This window comes from Carettochelys insculpta, chromosome 14 (genome assembly GCF_033958435.1).
Source record: "Carettochelys insculpta isolate YL-2023 chromosome 14, ASM3395843v1, whole genome shotgun sequence".
Classification (NCBI taxonomy): domain Eukaryota; kingdom Metazoa; phylum Chordata; order Testudines; family Carettochelyidae; genus Carettochelys; species Carettochelys insculpta.
The window spans coordinates 39,970,939-39,985,487 of NC_134150.1; the positions used below are offsets into that span (position 1 = coordinate 39,970,939).

Here is a 14,549-nt window from a genome sequence, read left to right on the forward strand (position 1 = left end):
TTTCTTTTCCCTCCTCCCAATTGCGTCTCTACCTTCCCCACAACTGAATTTTTCCTGCAGCAGAGACACACAGTTTATTGGAACTGCAGCAGGTACAGGCTGTACCTCCCTCATCCAGCACCCTCGAGACCAGACTGGTCTGAGATAAGGGGAGATCAGGCCAGCTACCTGGAGGGGGGAAATCCCACTCCTGCAGATCTCTCCCCCAGGGCTTCTGGGCTTCCTCCATGTGGCAGAGGTCCCTGTGGTTGTGGGGCTCAGTGCTCAGCTAGCTCCCTGCCATAGGACTGCTGGGGTCCCCATGGCTGGGGCTGCTAGCGGGGCTCTGCACCTCAGCCAGCTCCTAACCACAGAGCTGCCCAAATTCCTCCATTCTTGGCTGGGGCTGCTGGCAGGGCTCTGCACCCCAGCTGGCTTCCTGCTGCCCAGGTTACCCCGACTACAGTCCCAGCAACATCCTTTGTCCTGCAGGACAAGGGATGTCGCTGTAAGAGAGTTTTAACCTGTATTGCTACAGCCCTCCCGAACAGGTGTGAAGAGTTTAGAAGTGCTTTTCAAGGAAGTGCTCAACAGTGAGTGAAGAAACAGCTACCAGAGAAGATTAGGCTGTGTCTTCACACAAAAAACATTTGTGAACTTGAAAATCCCAGGACACCAAATTTTATCTGCCACTTCTGTGCCACACTACAGCTGTTACTGGTATCTAAGCCTTTTAGGTGTGCCCCTGCAAGCACAGTAGCAGTGTGAAAGAGTGTGTGTGTACGGTACTGAGAAGTGGCTGTAGCCACAGCCAGGCCAGACGTGTCATTCAGTGCTCAGTCAGAAGGAGTCAGTGAAAAGCATTTTGCACTGGGAATGGGGAGACTGGTTTCGGCTCACAGCTCTGGACAAGCCACTTCCCATTCCCCCATCCCTCCCGCTGACTAGCTTCCACATCTGCGGAACAGATGCTCATCTCTGTAAAATGTTCCGAGCGCGACAGAAGACTAACCTACAGGTGCTAAATGCAACAAAGCCTGCCTCAAGACAAATATTTAACAGCTTATTTTTTCTCCCTAATTCACAAAAACAAAACCGAGTATTTTAATTTGTGAATTCTACACCTGATTACAATAAAATTTTCTGACAGGTGACCTGATGTGGTGGGTTATTTCAATATGAGCTGGTTACTTTTAAACGACAAACATCTATGTTCACAGGTTAATCAAGGTTAAGTCACGTCAAAAGCCAAAGTGCGTAGGAAAAGGATTGCAACATTCTTCTTGCCAAACAAGCAAGTCAGAGAAACAGCGTATTTCAAAAAGAGTAGCAATGATAAAAGGACATCCTCCCAAACATATCTGGCTACCTACATTGCACAACTAGCTAATGTTTCTGCACATTCATTCGCCAATTGCAGAGCCACAGCCAAAAATCAACTGCCAGCGGGACACCCCTCCTCCACAATGTTGCTCCAGGGACTGTAATCAAATTGAGTCAGCCCGCAATTGCACTGAACCCAGGTGTCAAAACTCATCTGGCTAAGAGGTTTGATTTACATTTTTAATAACAGATGACAGCTACAAAGTTAGAACCATTTTTTACCCTGGAGCCACAGCAGTGGTCGTAAGACAATAGGTATGCATGACAGTCAGGGTAAAGCAGCGCGAAATTTGGCATCTCTTAGCAGAGAAAGCCTCGCTCCAAGAACTTGCACATCCACCTGCCCCGTGTTTACTTGGCCGCTTGTACATGCATGATAATGATACACAATCAACCAAGAAATAACAGCACCCACAACTGTAATTGGGAAGTAAAGAACTGTGATGCACTCAGAACCTTCAGAGCCAGTAGGTTAGGAAAAGAAGCATTTCACTGAATTCACACCCTTTGCTCTATTTCTAGGGACTTATAATTTTATTAAAAAAGTTATACTGTTCTGCCCAAATTGGTCATATGCTAACTCTCAGGCCAAAATGAGGTTTATTTTTGTACATTTCCCCTACCTAGGACTCGGCCTTCCCTTATCAATATTTGAAAGTCATGCATTATATTCATTCCTACATGGAGATAACATACGAACACACAACAAAAAGTCCTGTGGCACCTTATAAACCAACAGATATTCTGGAGCATAAGCTTTTGTGGGCAAAGACCTGCTTCATCTGATGAAGAGGGTCTTTGCCCACAAAAGCTTATGCTCCAAGATATCTGTTAATTTATAAGGTGCCACAGGACTTCTTATTGTTCTCAACGATACAGACTAACATGGCTACCTCTCTGATATATGAGGACACAGAGCTCCAGATGAACATATACATGACCATGAGTCCAACATATCTAAGGCACTGCATGGAACTCCACGGATTTCCAAGCATCTGATTTATTCCTGTGATCAGGAATTCAATTATATTCTGAGAGTATTTAAATATACAAGTAGAGTTACCTGAATATATGCAGTGGCACTACTAAGACAAGGAGATGGTGAAATAATTACACTAAGAAAACATCAAGATTCATACTTATGCTGTCTGAAATTTCAAAATTACCGTTCCCACACCATTGGTAATGGCTACATTATATCTAAGACGGTGATATAACTGAGCTGCTATACAGCACCACAGAATGCTATACGCAACCCATGAACGGGGCCAAATTACAAATGTCCGGGGAACCATAACTAGGATTTGTTGAATTAGGAGTTTAAAGTCTAATTCCTAAGGTCACAGGTACAGAGTAGTGAGAAGTATTCCTGGGAGGAGACTGATTCTTCTCTGCCTAAACACTGTGCAAGCTTTTAGTATAGCAAGTGCTCCAATGGATCAACCTAACTCAGAATCCTCTCTCAAAACAGTGGCCAATACCAGACGCTTAAAAGAAAATACAAGGAACTGTAGTGACCAGTTATGCAGTACTGTACTAATGTGTCTGTAGAATTAGTTTCTTTGTACATCTTGCCAGTTACTATTTAGTATTTACCCTAAAGGGCGGAGATATTTTAATCCTACCTAATGTAACTGTGAACGCTCTTATCACGCATAGTCTCATTTTCCTTTGAATGCAGTGAGACTCATAGGTCACACATGAGTTGTGTAAAATGATATTTTCTTGAAACATTACTAAGTCTGGTTTCTTTTAATATTATAATGCAAAGAGACACTCAATAACAAGGAATAAACTGCAATGTATAAAATGAAAACTAATTACACTCCTTCCTGAGAAGCTTGCTACGGCCGCAACATACAAAACCAAACCCTTATGCCTTAGAAGCTTTCGCACACTTCACAAAAAGTTTGCAATATAAGTAAAGATTCTTCTGGCCCACCCTAATAATGACAACTGGAAAGTGGATGCTCCTTCTTCTGGTCTCTCTCCTTCCCCCAAAAATTATATTCCTGGGCGAGAAGGATCACGCCAGACTAAACAAAACAGACCGCAACTTCATGGAAACTCTCTTCACTGCTTTGCGCTATCCTTGGCCTCTCATCAGTGCGGACAAGAACCCTCAGCAGCCTTCTGCTGCAAACAAACAACCATCTATCCCCTGCATTGGTGGATGCTGTCCCCAATGCATCTGAGCACTGCCTTTCTGCGTGATGGCAGAGTGCAGCTGCCTAACGTGCTCAGACACTCCAACTAGATGCACTTGCTGGCAGGTCCAAAATGTTAATTTTTATGATGTCACAGCTGGCCACAAATGCACCATAAAGCAAGAGATGTGATGGGTACCGTACTGGGAGAAGCAGAAGCTAGGCAGGCAGCTTGGAAGGTGTTAGTGCAGCTGGGTTAGCAGACAAGTGGGGGTACAGGCAGAAAGGTATCTGCAAAGCAAAGGACAAGGAGCAAAAGGTATCCATAACATTCTGGTAGTACAGAGCCGGGGTGCTGAAAATGGACATGTCACTGCTTGTAGTATGCTGTCTCTACAGGGGAAATGGTAGGGCAATGCCTCAGGGGGAATTGGCACCCTGCTGGGACCCATTCAGCAGCACCACCCACAAGCTGGTACCATCCATTTTCCTTGATACAGGGCTGGCAACCACCCATCTGCACACACCAGGGTCCCCAACCCAGGCCCAGCAGTTAGCGTAATGTCACCCCTCCACCTCCCGCCACCTCCAGTTGATTCCAACTTTACTCACAACCCAACACCCCACCTCAGCTGAAGCTCTCTTCCCCCCATGCTTCCCTGTCCCAGTGGGCCTCCTCCAGAGCCAGCTCCACACGTGCAGGGTCTGCCCCATGCCACGCCCACCTTAACACACCTCATGCCCAGCACCCCACCTCTGGGTCTGGCCCCTCCAAAGACCCCATATTTAAAGCCCCCTTTGAACCCCTCATCCTCTGAACTCGCTGGGTCTGGCCCCTCCAGAAATCCCACACTTAATGCTCCCCCTTGGGGCTCCTCACCCCCAACATCTCCCTGGGCATGGCCCCCCAAGAGACGCCCCCTGACACCTACTGTCCCCAGGAGATCCCTCACCCCCAACGCCCCCGGGGTATGTCCCCCCCAGACACCCCTACACCCAATGTCCCACGGGGATCCCTCATGTTCAACACCGCACGGGTCTGTCCCCGGCCCCAAGAGACCCCCCCCACACACACCTAGTGCCGCCAGGGGACCCCCGCCCCCAACACCCGCCAGGCCTGTCCCCTCCAGAGATCCCCCTCACCTAGTGGCTCCGGGGGACCACTCGCACCCAACACCCCACGGGTCTGTCCCACCCACAGCGCCCCCTGACCCATCGCCCACCCCCCTCCCGGCTAGTGACCCCCTGGGGGCCCGATCAGCCCCGTCCGGCCGGTACCTTCCCGGCAGCGCCGCCGCCAGATGGTGTCGGTGCGGAGGATGCGGCGGAAGGTGCTGCAGACCAGGGCCAGGCTGGGCAGCTCGGTGCCGGGCAGCGAGCCGAAGATCTGCACCAGGAGCTCGGGGGGCAGCTCGAGCAGCGAGAGCGGGGCCCGGGCGCCCGGGGCGGCGGCCTCGCCGGCTCCCAGCCGGACTCCCTCGATCCGCTCCTCCTCGGCGTCCGTGTCGGGCTCGCTGTCGGCCGGGCCCTCCCGCCGCTGCTCCCGCTGCGCCCCGCGCCGCCGGCAGCCGCGCGCCGGCCCCACCCCACACAGCCGCGCGCACACCGCCATGGCCGGCCGGCGGACTGGCGGAGGGCGGCTGCCGGCGGCGGACCGCACGCGCAGGGCCCGCCCACCGCTAGGCGCGGCCAATCACCAGCCGCGCTCGGCGCTGCCCTCGGCGCGCCACAGAGGGCGACAGGCCCCTCAGGGACGTAGCCCCGCCCGCTGTCACTTTCGCCACACCCACTCACGCTCGCCAGCCCCGCCGCCGCGCTCACCACGCCCCCTCGCCGCCTGGGACCCCGCCCAGCGGCAACAAACCACGCCCCCTCGCCGCAGGCCCGCCCGCCGCCTGGGACCCCGCCCAGCGGCCCCCTGGCCGCGTTACCTGCCCGTTCAAACTAATGGGTCCTATCGCCGTCGCCATGACGGTCCCCCCCCGGGTTACACAGACCGGCCCCTCCCCCACGGCGCCATGACAGACCCCGGGTTACACAGACCGGCCCCTCCCTCACGGCGCTATGACAGACCCCGGGTTACACAGACCGGCCCCTCCCCCCCGGGCGCTATGACAGACCCCGGGTTACACAGACCGGCCCCTCCCCCCCGGGCGCTATCACAGCCCCCCCGGTGACACGGCTCCTCTCCCCTCCTGACTCGCGAGCCCAGGGCTGCACCGCAGACTTCTCTCTACAGTGGGGCTGGGGGAGACCCAGACACCCCCTTCTCCACGGGCTGTCAGCGGCGCCTCCCGTCCGGTGGGGTCACGCCGCCGCCCTTGCGCAGTCCCCGCCACTTGGGAAGCGCGGAGCGGGCGCTGCTGCATTGCCGGCCTGGCGCCCTTGCTCAGGCCAGCCCGGCAGAAACGCTTGGACTCGCCCCTCCTGCTGGCTGCAGAGAAGGAGGAGCCGCCGCGCGCCCGCTGCCGGCCTCTGCAATGGAGCAGGGAGGGAAAAAAAAAAAGCCGAGATTGCCCCGTGTGAGGATCGAACTCACGACCTTCAGATTATGAGACTGACGCGCTACCTACTGCGCTAACGAGGCGCTCTTGGTGAAAGCCTCTCCACAACTGCTTTTCCGCTTTGCTCTCCAAGTGAGTGTCCGTCTTCCCCTACTTTGCACCAGTGTTTTCCCCTAACCACAACTACAGATACAGCAGCCCTGAAACGCTGAGAGGGGGCTCTGCTTTTGCAAATGACTCCTCCTTGCCGTGGCTTTTTGGGAAGAATCCTTTTCCCTTGGTAATTTGAAACATTAGGCTGCATTTTGGAAGGGCCATTTAAACATTAAAAATTAAAACAAACCTTATGTCCCCATCAGCCTGGTGATGCATTAGTGTTAGATTTTGATCTCCCTGCAGCCGGAGCAAACATCGTCGAGGTTGTTTGTGTAACGCCTAGTACATTACTGACTATAGAGAGAAAACCTCCCCCTTGACATCACTGGGATTTTTGCCATTGACTACAATAGAGCAAAGATTCTCCCCTAACTGGGGTCTTAACAAGCTGTCAATAAGTAATAATAACCCACACTACACTAGACCTTTATATCTTCACCCTAGAATTTAATGGGTGGAAATGTTCTGCCTAGATGGGAAAATAACAGTTATTTCCATAATGGTGCCATCTCCCCTGTGCTCTTTTACAAACAAAACTAGCTCCAGGACTCAGTCAAAACCCAACAGGACTGTCAGCCTGCAGGCGTTGAGTGGGGTTGCTGACGTTAGGGGAGGAGGAGGCTGATGCTCTGTGGAAGAGAGTTAGTGTAGAAGATGCAGCTCAAACAGGCCTGGAACATGCATTTTGGTTTTGGTTGCATGCTCCCACCTCAGATGCTGATGGGGCAGCTGAGATTCTCTGTGACATAAGCCCAACATTTTCACAAGTAACCATTGATTTTGGGTGCCCATCTTAAAAGTCTTAGGCCTAATTTTCAGACTAGCCGGGTAGCCACAGCTGACAATATGCACGACTGCTGAAAATCAAGCCCAAGGTGAGGTGAGGTTGGGCCCCCCAGCCTGTGACCCCAAATTAATAGAAACAGAGAGAAAGCCGTGCTAGTCTATATACTATCAAAACAAAAAAGCAGTCAAGTAGCACTTTAAAGACTAACAAAATAATTTATTAGGTAATGAGCTTTCGTGGGGCAGACCCACTTCTTCAGACCATAGCCAGACCAGAACAGACTCAATATTTAAGGCACAGAGAACCAAAAACAGTAATCAAGGTGGACCTTGATATTATTTTTTTTCTGATTTGTCCACCTTGATTACTGTTTTTGGTTCTCTGTGCCTTAAATATTGAGTCTGTTCTGGTCTGGCTATGGTCTGAAGAAGTGGGTCTGCCCCACGAAAGCTCATTACCTAATAAATTATTTTGTTAGTCTTTAAAGTGCTGCTTGACTCCCAAATTAATAATGACTTTGGAAATGTGGCTACGATGAGAGGCGTAAGAAAGGTGGGAAGAGCTCAACATCTGCCTTCTATGTGGATCAAATCACATGAACCCTTCGGATTCATCATGCCACCCAACAGTCCCCAAAGAAAGGCACAAGAGTTTAGGAGCTGCTGGCCTAGAAGTCATAGTGCAACCACTATGTAGCCAGTTACGGGCAGGGGGCCCAGGGGAAAAGCAGCAAAGGGAAGAGATGGCAAACACTCAGCTGGGGAGTAAAACATAGGATACCTTTATGACATTACCCCACGCTGAAACTTTTCAGAACAGGGCTAATGAGTCCTTCCCTCATTTGCAAAAGCAACAAGGGGTCCTGTGGCACCTTATAGACTAACAGAAATGCATGAGCGTAAGCTTTTGTGGGCAAAGACACACTTTGTGAGATGCAGACCTGCATCTGATGAAGTGGGTCTTTGCCCACGAAAGCTTATGCTCATACATTTCTGTTAGTCTATAAGGTGTCACAGGACCCCTTGTTGGTTTTGCAGATCCAGACTAACACGGCTATCCCTCTGATACTTCCCTCATTTGTTTGTCTGGTTTTGGTTCTATTTTCTTACCTCTTTCCACTGACCATGCTCCCTCAAGCTGCCACACCACCCCTCGTTTTCTGGCCCCTGCAGTCATCTCCCTGTTTCCAGTATAATCTTATCCTCAGTGTTCAAAGAGCTCTCCAACCCTGAATGATAGGGGCTGCTGCTTCCTTCCAAGTGTCTTGGTAACTGGGCTTTTCGTCAGTGGACGCACCTTCCTTTAATTTTAGCCCCTGAAATTGTTCAAGCCAGCAGAGGGCAGCCTGGTCCATGGTGATGCCAAGCAGTTTGTTATGCCTGGATGCAGAAGGCAGGAAACGAGCAAAGAGGCTGTGGCTGTCTCCACTCTGCATATGTTTTACCTGACAGCAGCATTTTCTGTAAGCTGAGCACTTGGGTGGCTGCCCAGGAGAGATTCAGGTGCCACCTGGATGATTAGCAGAGCTCCCAGAGCCTGCCACAGCCGGCAGCTTGTGTTTCTATTGGTGGTGCACATTCATGTATGCCTTGGTGCACACAACAAAATTTATTCTGCCCATGGATGGAAAAAATTAGAGGGAACACTGCCTGATGGGTAGCCTGTCTTAGGGAGCTAAGCATGGAACTGTGAGCTAGGAATACGTTACTGCTCATCCCACTCTCAACTAGATCCAAAACCCAGCAAAGTCAATGGGAGGCAGGGAGCTATAGAGGAGCCCTATGAAATCTTGGCCCAGTCATTTATATAAAACACAAGGGTTTGAAATCCTCTTCCATGAGAACAGGGAGGCAAAGACTGCAGTGAAAGATACAAAGTGCTCTGCCAATGCTAAGAATGACTGTTGTCACCCCTCTTGGATGCAGTGGTGGTTTGAAACACCGGGGACCTTAGCCTTTGCAACACAGGGGATCAGAGTAATTCCCACCGAATAGGATCAAGGACCTAGCTGGAAGGATTTGCAGTGTTGTCCACTCAAAGCACCAGCCAGCAAGCAATTCAAGTGATGACAACTCCTGATCTTGCTACAGGCAGAGAGGAGGGCCAAGGAGATAAAAATAGTGGGGACAAGTTGGATCAGGTGTCAAATCAGAACCCTTATATGTAAATCTTCTTGGTACATCCCATGTAGATTTAACTCATTGCTATCAGACAATCAAACAGAGAGTTCCTGTTGTTATATAAGCTGCCTTACCTGAGTGCTACTGCCCTTACTTTTCCTGGCACGGCTAAGGATAAAGATACTGTGTTATTCACTTACCTCATTCATGTGCTCTCTGGCACTACCACTACTTGAAGAGCCTTAATGCCTGCCCAGAAATTATGGTGGTGTTCTAGAATTATAGCCCTAACCCTGCAGTTCCAGTGTTTACGGGCTGCAGCACTAGGAGCTGTTACTGTAGTACATTTGATCAAGGGCTGTACTGAAAGGTGAAACATGTCCATTTCATTTCTGTCTAGGAAAGGGCCTGAAATAGCTCCCACTGTTGTAGATTTTAAAGGGCTTTGACAATCAGCCCCCAAACTGATGTCCCCATTTTCTGGAATCCTGCTGTGTTTAAACCTTCCCCAGGTCTGTGACAGGCTGCACCCAACTGATAACACAACTGGCCAATTATAACCTGAACAACTCTGCCAGAGGAAAGGATTATTTATTTGCCAGTTGGCAAGAGAAAGAGGAATGCTAAAAGCCAGGCAGAGACAAACAAGTTCTCTCTGCAACCCTTGCTCTCCACTGTGATTCTAACTATGCATCTTGTGATGTAAGTCCACACTGCAGTTTCTGCTGTGTATTATGTGGCCTTGGGGAAGGGATTCTTTGGAGAACAGCCATTTGTGGCTCATCACTCTGGTGTAGGAATACATCCTCAAGGACTGTAAACAGTCATGTTTTTTACATCTTGATTCCAGATGTTCCTCCTTTTCTGGGAATTAGCTTCCCCCCCCACCTCCTGATTCTAGCAATCACCTCTTTTTGCCATTCTAGCGGGACTCTGATCTCATCAGCATTATAGAATGAGCTGATGTGGGGATTTCCAAGGAAAACCCAGAGTGCTGCAGTTGAGTCAGTGCTGGGCCAAATGCCATTGCACGGCGCAATGAGTTGATGAACTTATGCATGTTGTTTGTCTAATGAGCTGTAAGACTGATTGATCACCTCCGGCCCTCATCATGTGCAGTCATTAACGGCTGTGGCAGTTGTATAGCAAATGGTTGTTATTCTCGATGACTTGGCCAGATTCCAGTCTGAGTAATTACATTCTGCCTGTGTAAATACTCCAGCAGGTTTAGTTCTGAGAAGAAGCATTATGTAGTGTTGAGATCACCGGGCTGGGAATCAGGTGTTCTAGGTTCTATTTTTGGCTATACTACAGAGTAACAGTCGTGTACTTGAGGTCAGGTCATGAAGCTGTCCAGGCTTCCGTTTCTCAATCTGTAAAATGAGAATGACATTTACCCACTCCATGAGCAGCTGTGAGACTTAATATTTATAACATACTGGGAGATCCTGGAATGCAAGGTGTACCAAACAGAGTGGAGGATATTATTATGGTAAGACATTATTCCACAAACCCCTTCCCTCACAAAGTATACAGTTTATCAGGTTGACAAAGGGAGTGCAGCTCTTTCTGGAGGAATGGAACGATATAAAGGTAAGTATTCTATCGCAGCTGCCAAAAATCAACTGACTCAGAGTGTTTCCACTGAATAGTAACAGAGAGGCAGCCATGCTAGTCTATATTTTGTTAGTCCTGAAAGTGCTACTTGTCTGCTTTTTTGTTTTATTTCCACTGAAAACACCTTCATCTTCAAAGTTGATTTTGGAGGCCAAGAAATGTTTTCTCAAGCACCAGCATCATTAACTGATGCCAATAGAGGTGGTATCTGAGAAGAGTGCTTTTTGTGTAAGGCCCTCTGCGGAGCAAGCTTGGGGAAAATGAAATATTAGTGTTCTGCACTCCCTTCGAGAATTAGTACGGCTTCTTGTTATTCGTAACACCTTGCTGAGCAAGCACAAAAGTTACAGGGCAGAGGATGTCTTTTAAAAAAAAATGTAAATCCTTATGGATTTCCTTAAAGGATTGTGCACTTTTAAGGCAAATATGAGGGCTCAATTCTCAGCAGAATGATTCCAAATTACCACAAACGCTAGCTGCCTCTCAATTCCGGTACCAGAAAATCTGTATGAGTTGGAGAACGGCTGCACTGTTATATTGTACTCAGTATATTCAAACCCATTAAAGGCCTTTCACTAATGTAAAGAGTCAGGTCTAGCTCATTAAAAATGCTAGAAAATTCACACCCATTCACAGAATCTCTTGCCAGCTCCATCTGTTACCCTGCTTCTTCCCCATTCACACTACTTGACAGAACTTTCTCTTTCTGCGGAGGTGGGGGAGACGGAAGATACAAAAAGAAGGAAGAAACAAATTGCCACAGTTTTCCGATAAGGACACCGGTTAGACAATAAACTGCACTGCAGAAACCAGCAAGAGAGTGCAACCGTTTCCTTCCCTTCTTGTGGACTTTCGCCTGTAAAGTTGTTTCATGGTTTTCCCCTCAATGTGTAGGAATTTAATGCTGGTGTGAGGGCGCTGACTTGTCAACTCTGGAGATGAACATCCTCTCTTTAGCAATAGCACAAGTGCAATACTGAAAGTAAAGGAATAACGCTCTTCTATACAGTATAAAACCCCTATACGGTAAACATCAGGGAAGTTTGGAACAGCTTTGTAATTCTGACTGTGAAACATATTTCAGTGGGCTCTCACTGAGAGCCGAAGTGAGCTGCTTTCCTCACATGACTGCCATAAAAGACCTGCTTGATTTAAGGAGGAAGCTAGCTGCTGCTTTCCAGCTTGGGTTTCATAAGAATGGACTATATGCAGTGATTTTTTTGTTTTATGGCCATCACTGTGGCTCAAATGTCAGAAACATTAATGAACAAGTGCCCCTGTGAGTCTGCAGTGCTGATAGCTAGTCCTGAGGCCATACAAACAGCATCCTACATAAGGCCAGTGGCCCATTTAGCCCAGTGGTCTGTCTTCTGACAGTGCCAGGGCCAGATGCTTCGGAGAGAATAAACAGAACATAGTAATGTGTAGTGATCCATCCTTTGCGTCATCTAATCCCAGCTTCTGGCAGTTGGAGGTTTAAGGACACCCAAAGCCTGGGGTTTCATCTCTCAGCCTCTTGGCTAAGGGCCTTTAATGGACCTATCCTCCATCACCTTGTCATTTGCTCTCCACAACTTCCCTTGACAATGAGTTACACAGGTTGACAGTATGGTGTGTGAAGTACTTGATTACACTTATCCTAGTGAAAGATTTAGCAAATCATTAGGCGATTCCTATGGGGTGAGTGAGTCGGGGGGTGGGGGGAGATCATTTCTAGACAACACTGGGGAGATAAACATTGGTGGTCCAGACGAATGCTTGAGAAATGGCTTATTCTGCAGAAGATAAAGCAGGTTTACAAGGGTAAGGAGAGGTTAAGAAAGCCATAACTGAAGACATAAAGCAGTGGAGGGCGATCTATGGCCAATGGGCCACATGCGACCCACAGGGGTTCTGCCTGCACACCCCCGTCTGCCCACTTCCCTCATACACCTCTCATGGACTGGGGCACTGGAACCCCACAGTTACCTGCATCTCCTCCTCTCTCCCAGAGCTGGAACACTGGGAATCAGCTGCTCATGGCTTTACAGGCTCTGTGAGGGAGGGGGAGGAGTGGGGAGACAGGACAACTCCATGGATTCGTGGCATTGCCAAAGGGCTGGGAGGGAGGGCAAGGAGCTGGAACTGTGGGGCTCCAGTGTCCCAGTGCATGAGAGGCATGGGAGAGTGGGACAGACAGGGGATGCGTGAGCTGCAGGTGGAAACCCAGTGGGCCATGGACCACAGGTTGCCCATCACTGGATTTTAATCATGCAGCTCACTGAGATGAAGGAGGGCCACTCATGCAGCCCACTCACTATTCTTGCTTGCTCATCACTGGCATAAAGGCATGTGTTGGCCCCAAAAATTCTGCTGGGGTGAAAGCAACAGACACTTTTCTCCTGAAACAACTAGGCTGGCTCCAGAGAAGACATGTTGGCGAGAGCTATGAAGCAAGACACCGAGTGAGTGGCCTGAAGGAGAGCACGCTGCTGTCACTATAATGAACTGGAATCAGAGGGGTAGCTGTGTTAGTCTGTATCTTTGAGAACAACAAGAAGTCCTGTGGCACCTTATAGACTAACAGATATTTTGGGGCATAAGCTTTCGTGGGCAAAGACCCGCTTCGTTGGATGCATCTGTATTCTTATGAAACCCAAGCTGCATGTATCTATAAGGTGCCACAGGACTTCTTGTTGTTCTATAATGAACTGGTTTATAGAGTGTTAGTGGGAGTCCCATTAGTCTGAGTCTATAGACCTGGGCTAGAAGGCTTGTCCCAAAATGCAGTGGAGACGTTTCCTTGAAAGCCATCTTATTGTTACTGATGTGGGATAATCCCTTTCTAAGGGTGAACGAGTGTGGACTCTGGACTATGGTTGGACAAAGCCAGAGAAGATGGCTCTTCTCTGCCATTCTAGCATCTTTAATTTAAATATATTATTGCTCTAAAAAGAAGGCATTTAAGGAATTGTACAGGATCAGTCTTTTCCCAACACAGGTCCCAGCAGGAAAAATATTCCTTTGTCTCAGGGGAGCTGGTATTGTATAATGGTAATGAAAGCAGGCTTTTGAGGAAATGAGGTGAAGATGTGTTTGCTGCTGTCTCGGTATTGGTTTGCTTTGCTTGTATGACTCCGGTAGCCTTGGAGACTCAGTCGTTGGAAGCTGTGAAGTTGGATTCAGAGCTAATACCTGTACAGAATGTCTCTCTCAGGACTGCAATATTCTGCTGCAGTCTACAGAGAAGAAAGTCTTGGCATAGGGCTCTCTGCCTGTGGACCTCTGTAATCCTGCACAAAGCTGCCTTCTGACAAATGACACCATGGCCAACACCTCAGTGTGTTCTATTTCAGGTTGGTAGCGTAACCGGGTGGGTAGAGCACGGGAATGAGAGTCAGAGCTAAGGCCTATGCCCAGTTCTGCCACTGACTTGTGGAAATCTTGGGAAAGCTACCTCACATGTCTGTCCGCCCTTCTGTGAAGCAGAGATTATGATACCCTTTTTTGTAAATTGCATGAAGATCTATGTGTTAAATGCATTACATGGCCCAGATTTTCAAGAGATGTTTCTCTCATTTACACACTTAAATCAAATACTCTGATTTTTGAAAGTGCTTTGTATTCACTAACTCCCTTTCAGAATATTAAGAGAATATTACTTTTGGATGACTGGCTCCAAGAGTGCTAAAAGAATTATTTCCTGTCCTGCTTGCTGCCCACACTCCCAGAGAGTACAGCAATTCAGAGCATACAGTAGATGTAGATTCTAATTCTGTGCGTTGTCTGAAGCTAAGAATGGTTTTTCTTATTCAGAAGTGTAGCCACTCCAACAGCAAGCCACTCTCTGTAAGCAGCTTTTAAACACTGTTTCTTT

General features: G+C 48.7%; 1 protein-coding gene and 1 non-coding gene across 3 annotated transcripts in view; both read right to left on the reverse strand.

Moving 5' to 3' along the window:
* FBXO31 (F-box protein 31) overlaps positions 1-5,290 on the reverse strand; it is a 48,285-nt gene extending 42,995 nt beyond the window's left edge. The window contains exon 1 of one of the 2 annotated variants that reach the window (XM_075008350.1): positions 4,788-5,290. In XM_075008350.1, the coding sequence (XP_074864451.1) occupies positions 4,788-5,121 (334 nt within the window). In that variant the 5' untranslated portion in view covers positions 5,122-5,290. The remainder of the gene's footprint in view (positions 1-4,787) is intronic. The other variant, XM_075008349.1, reaches the window with a different exon arrangement.
* A 733-nt stretch (positions 5,291-6,023) lies between these two features.
* TRNAM-CAU (transfer RNA methionine (anticodon CAU)) lies at positions 6,024-6,096 on the reverse strand. The gene has a single exon. It is a non-coding gene; the product is annotated as a tRNA-Met (tRNA).
* Between the last annotated feature and the right edge of the window lie 8,453 nt (positions 6,097-14,549).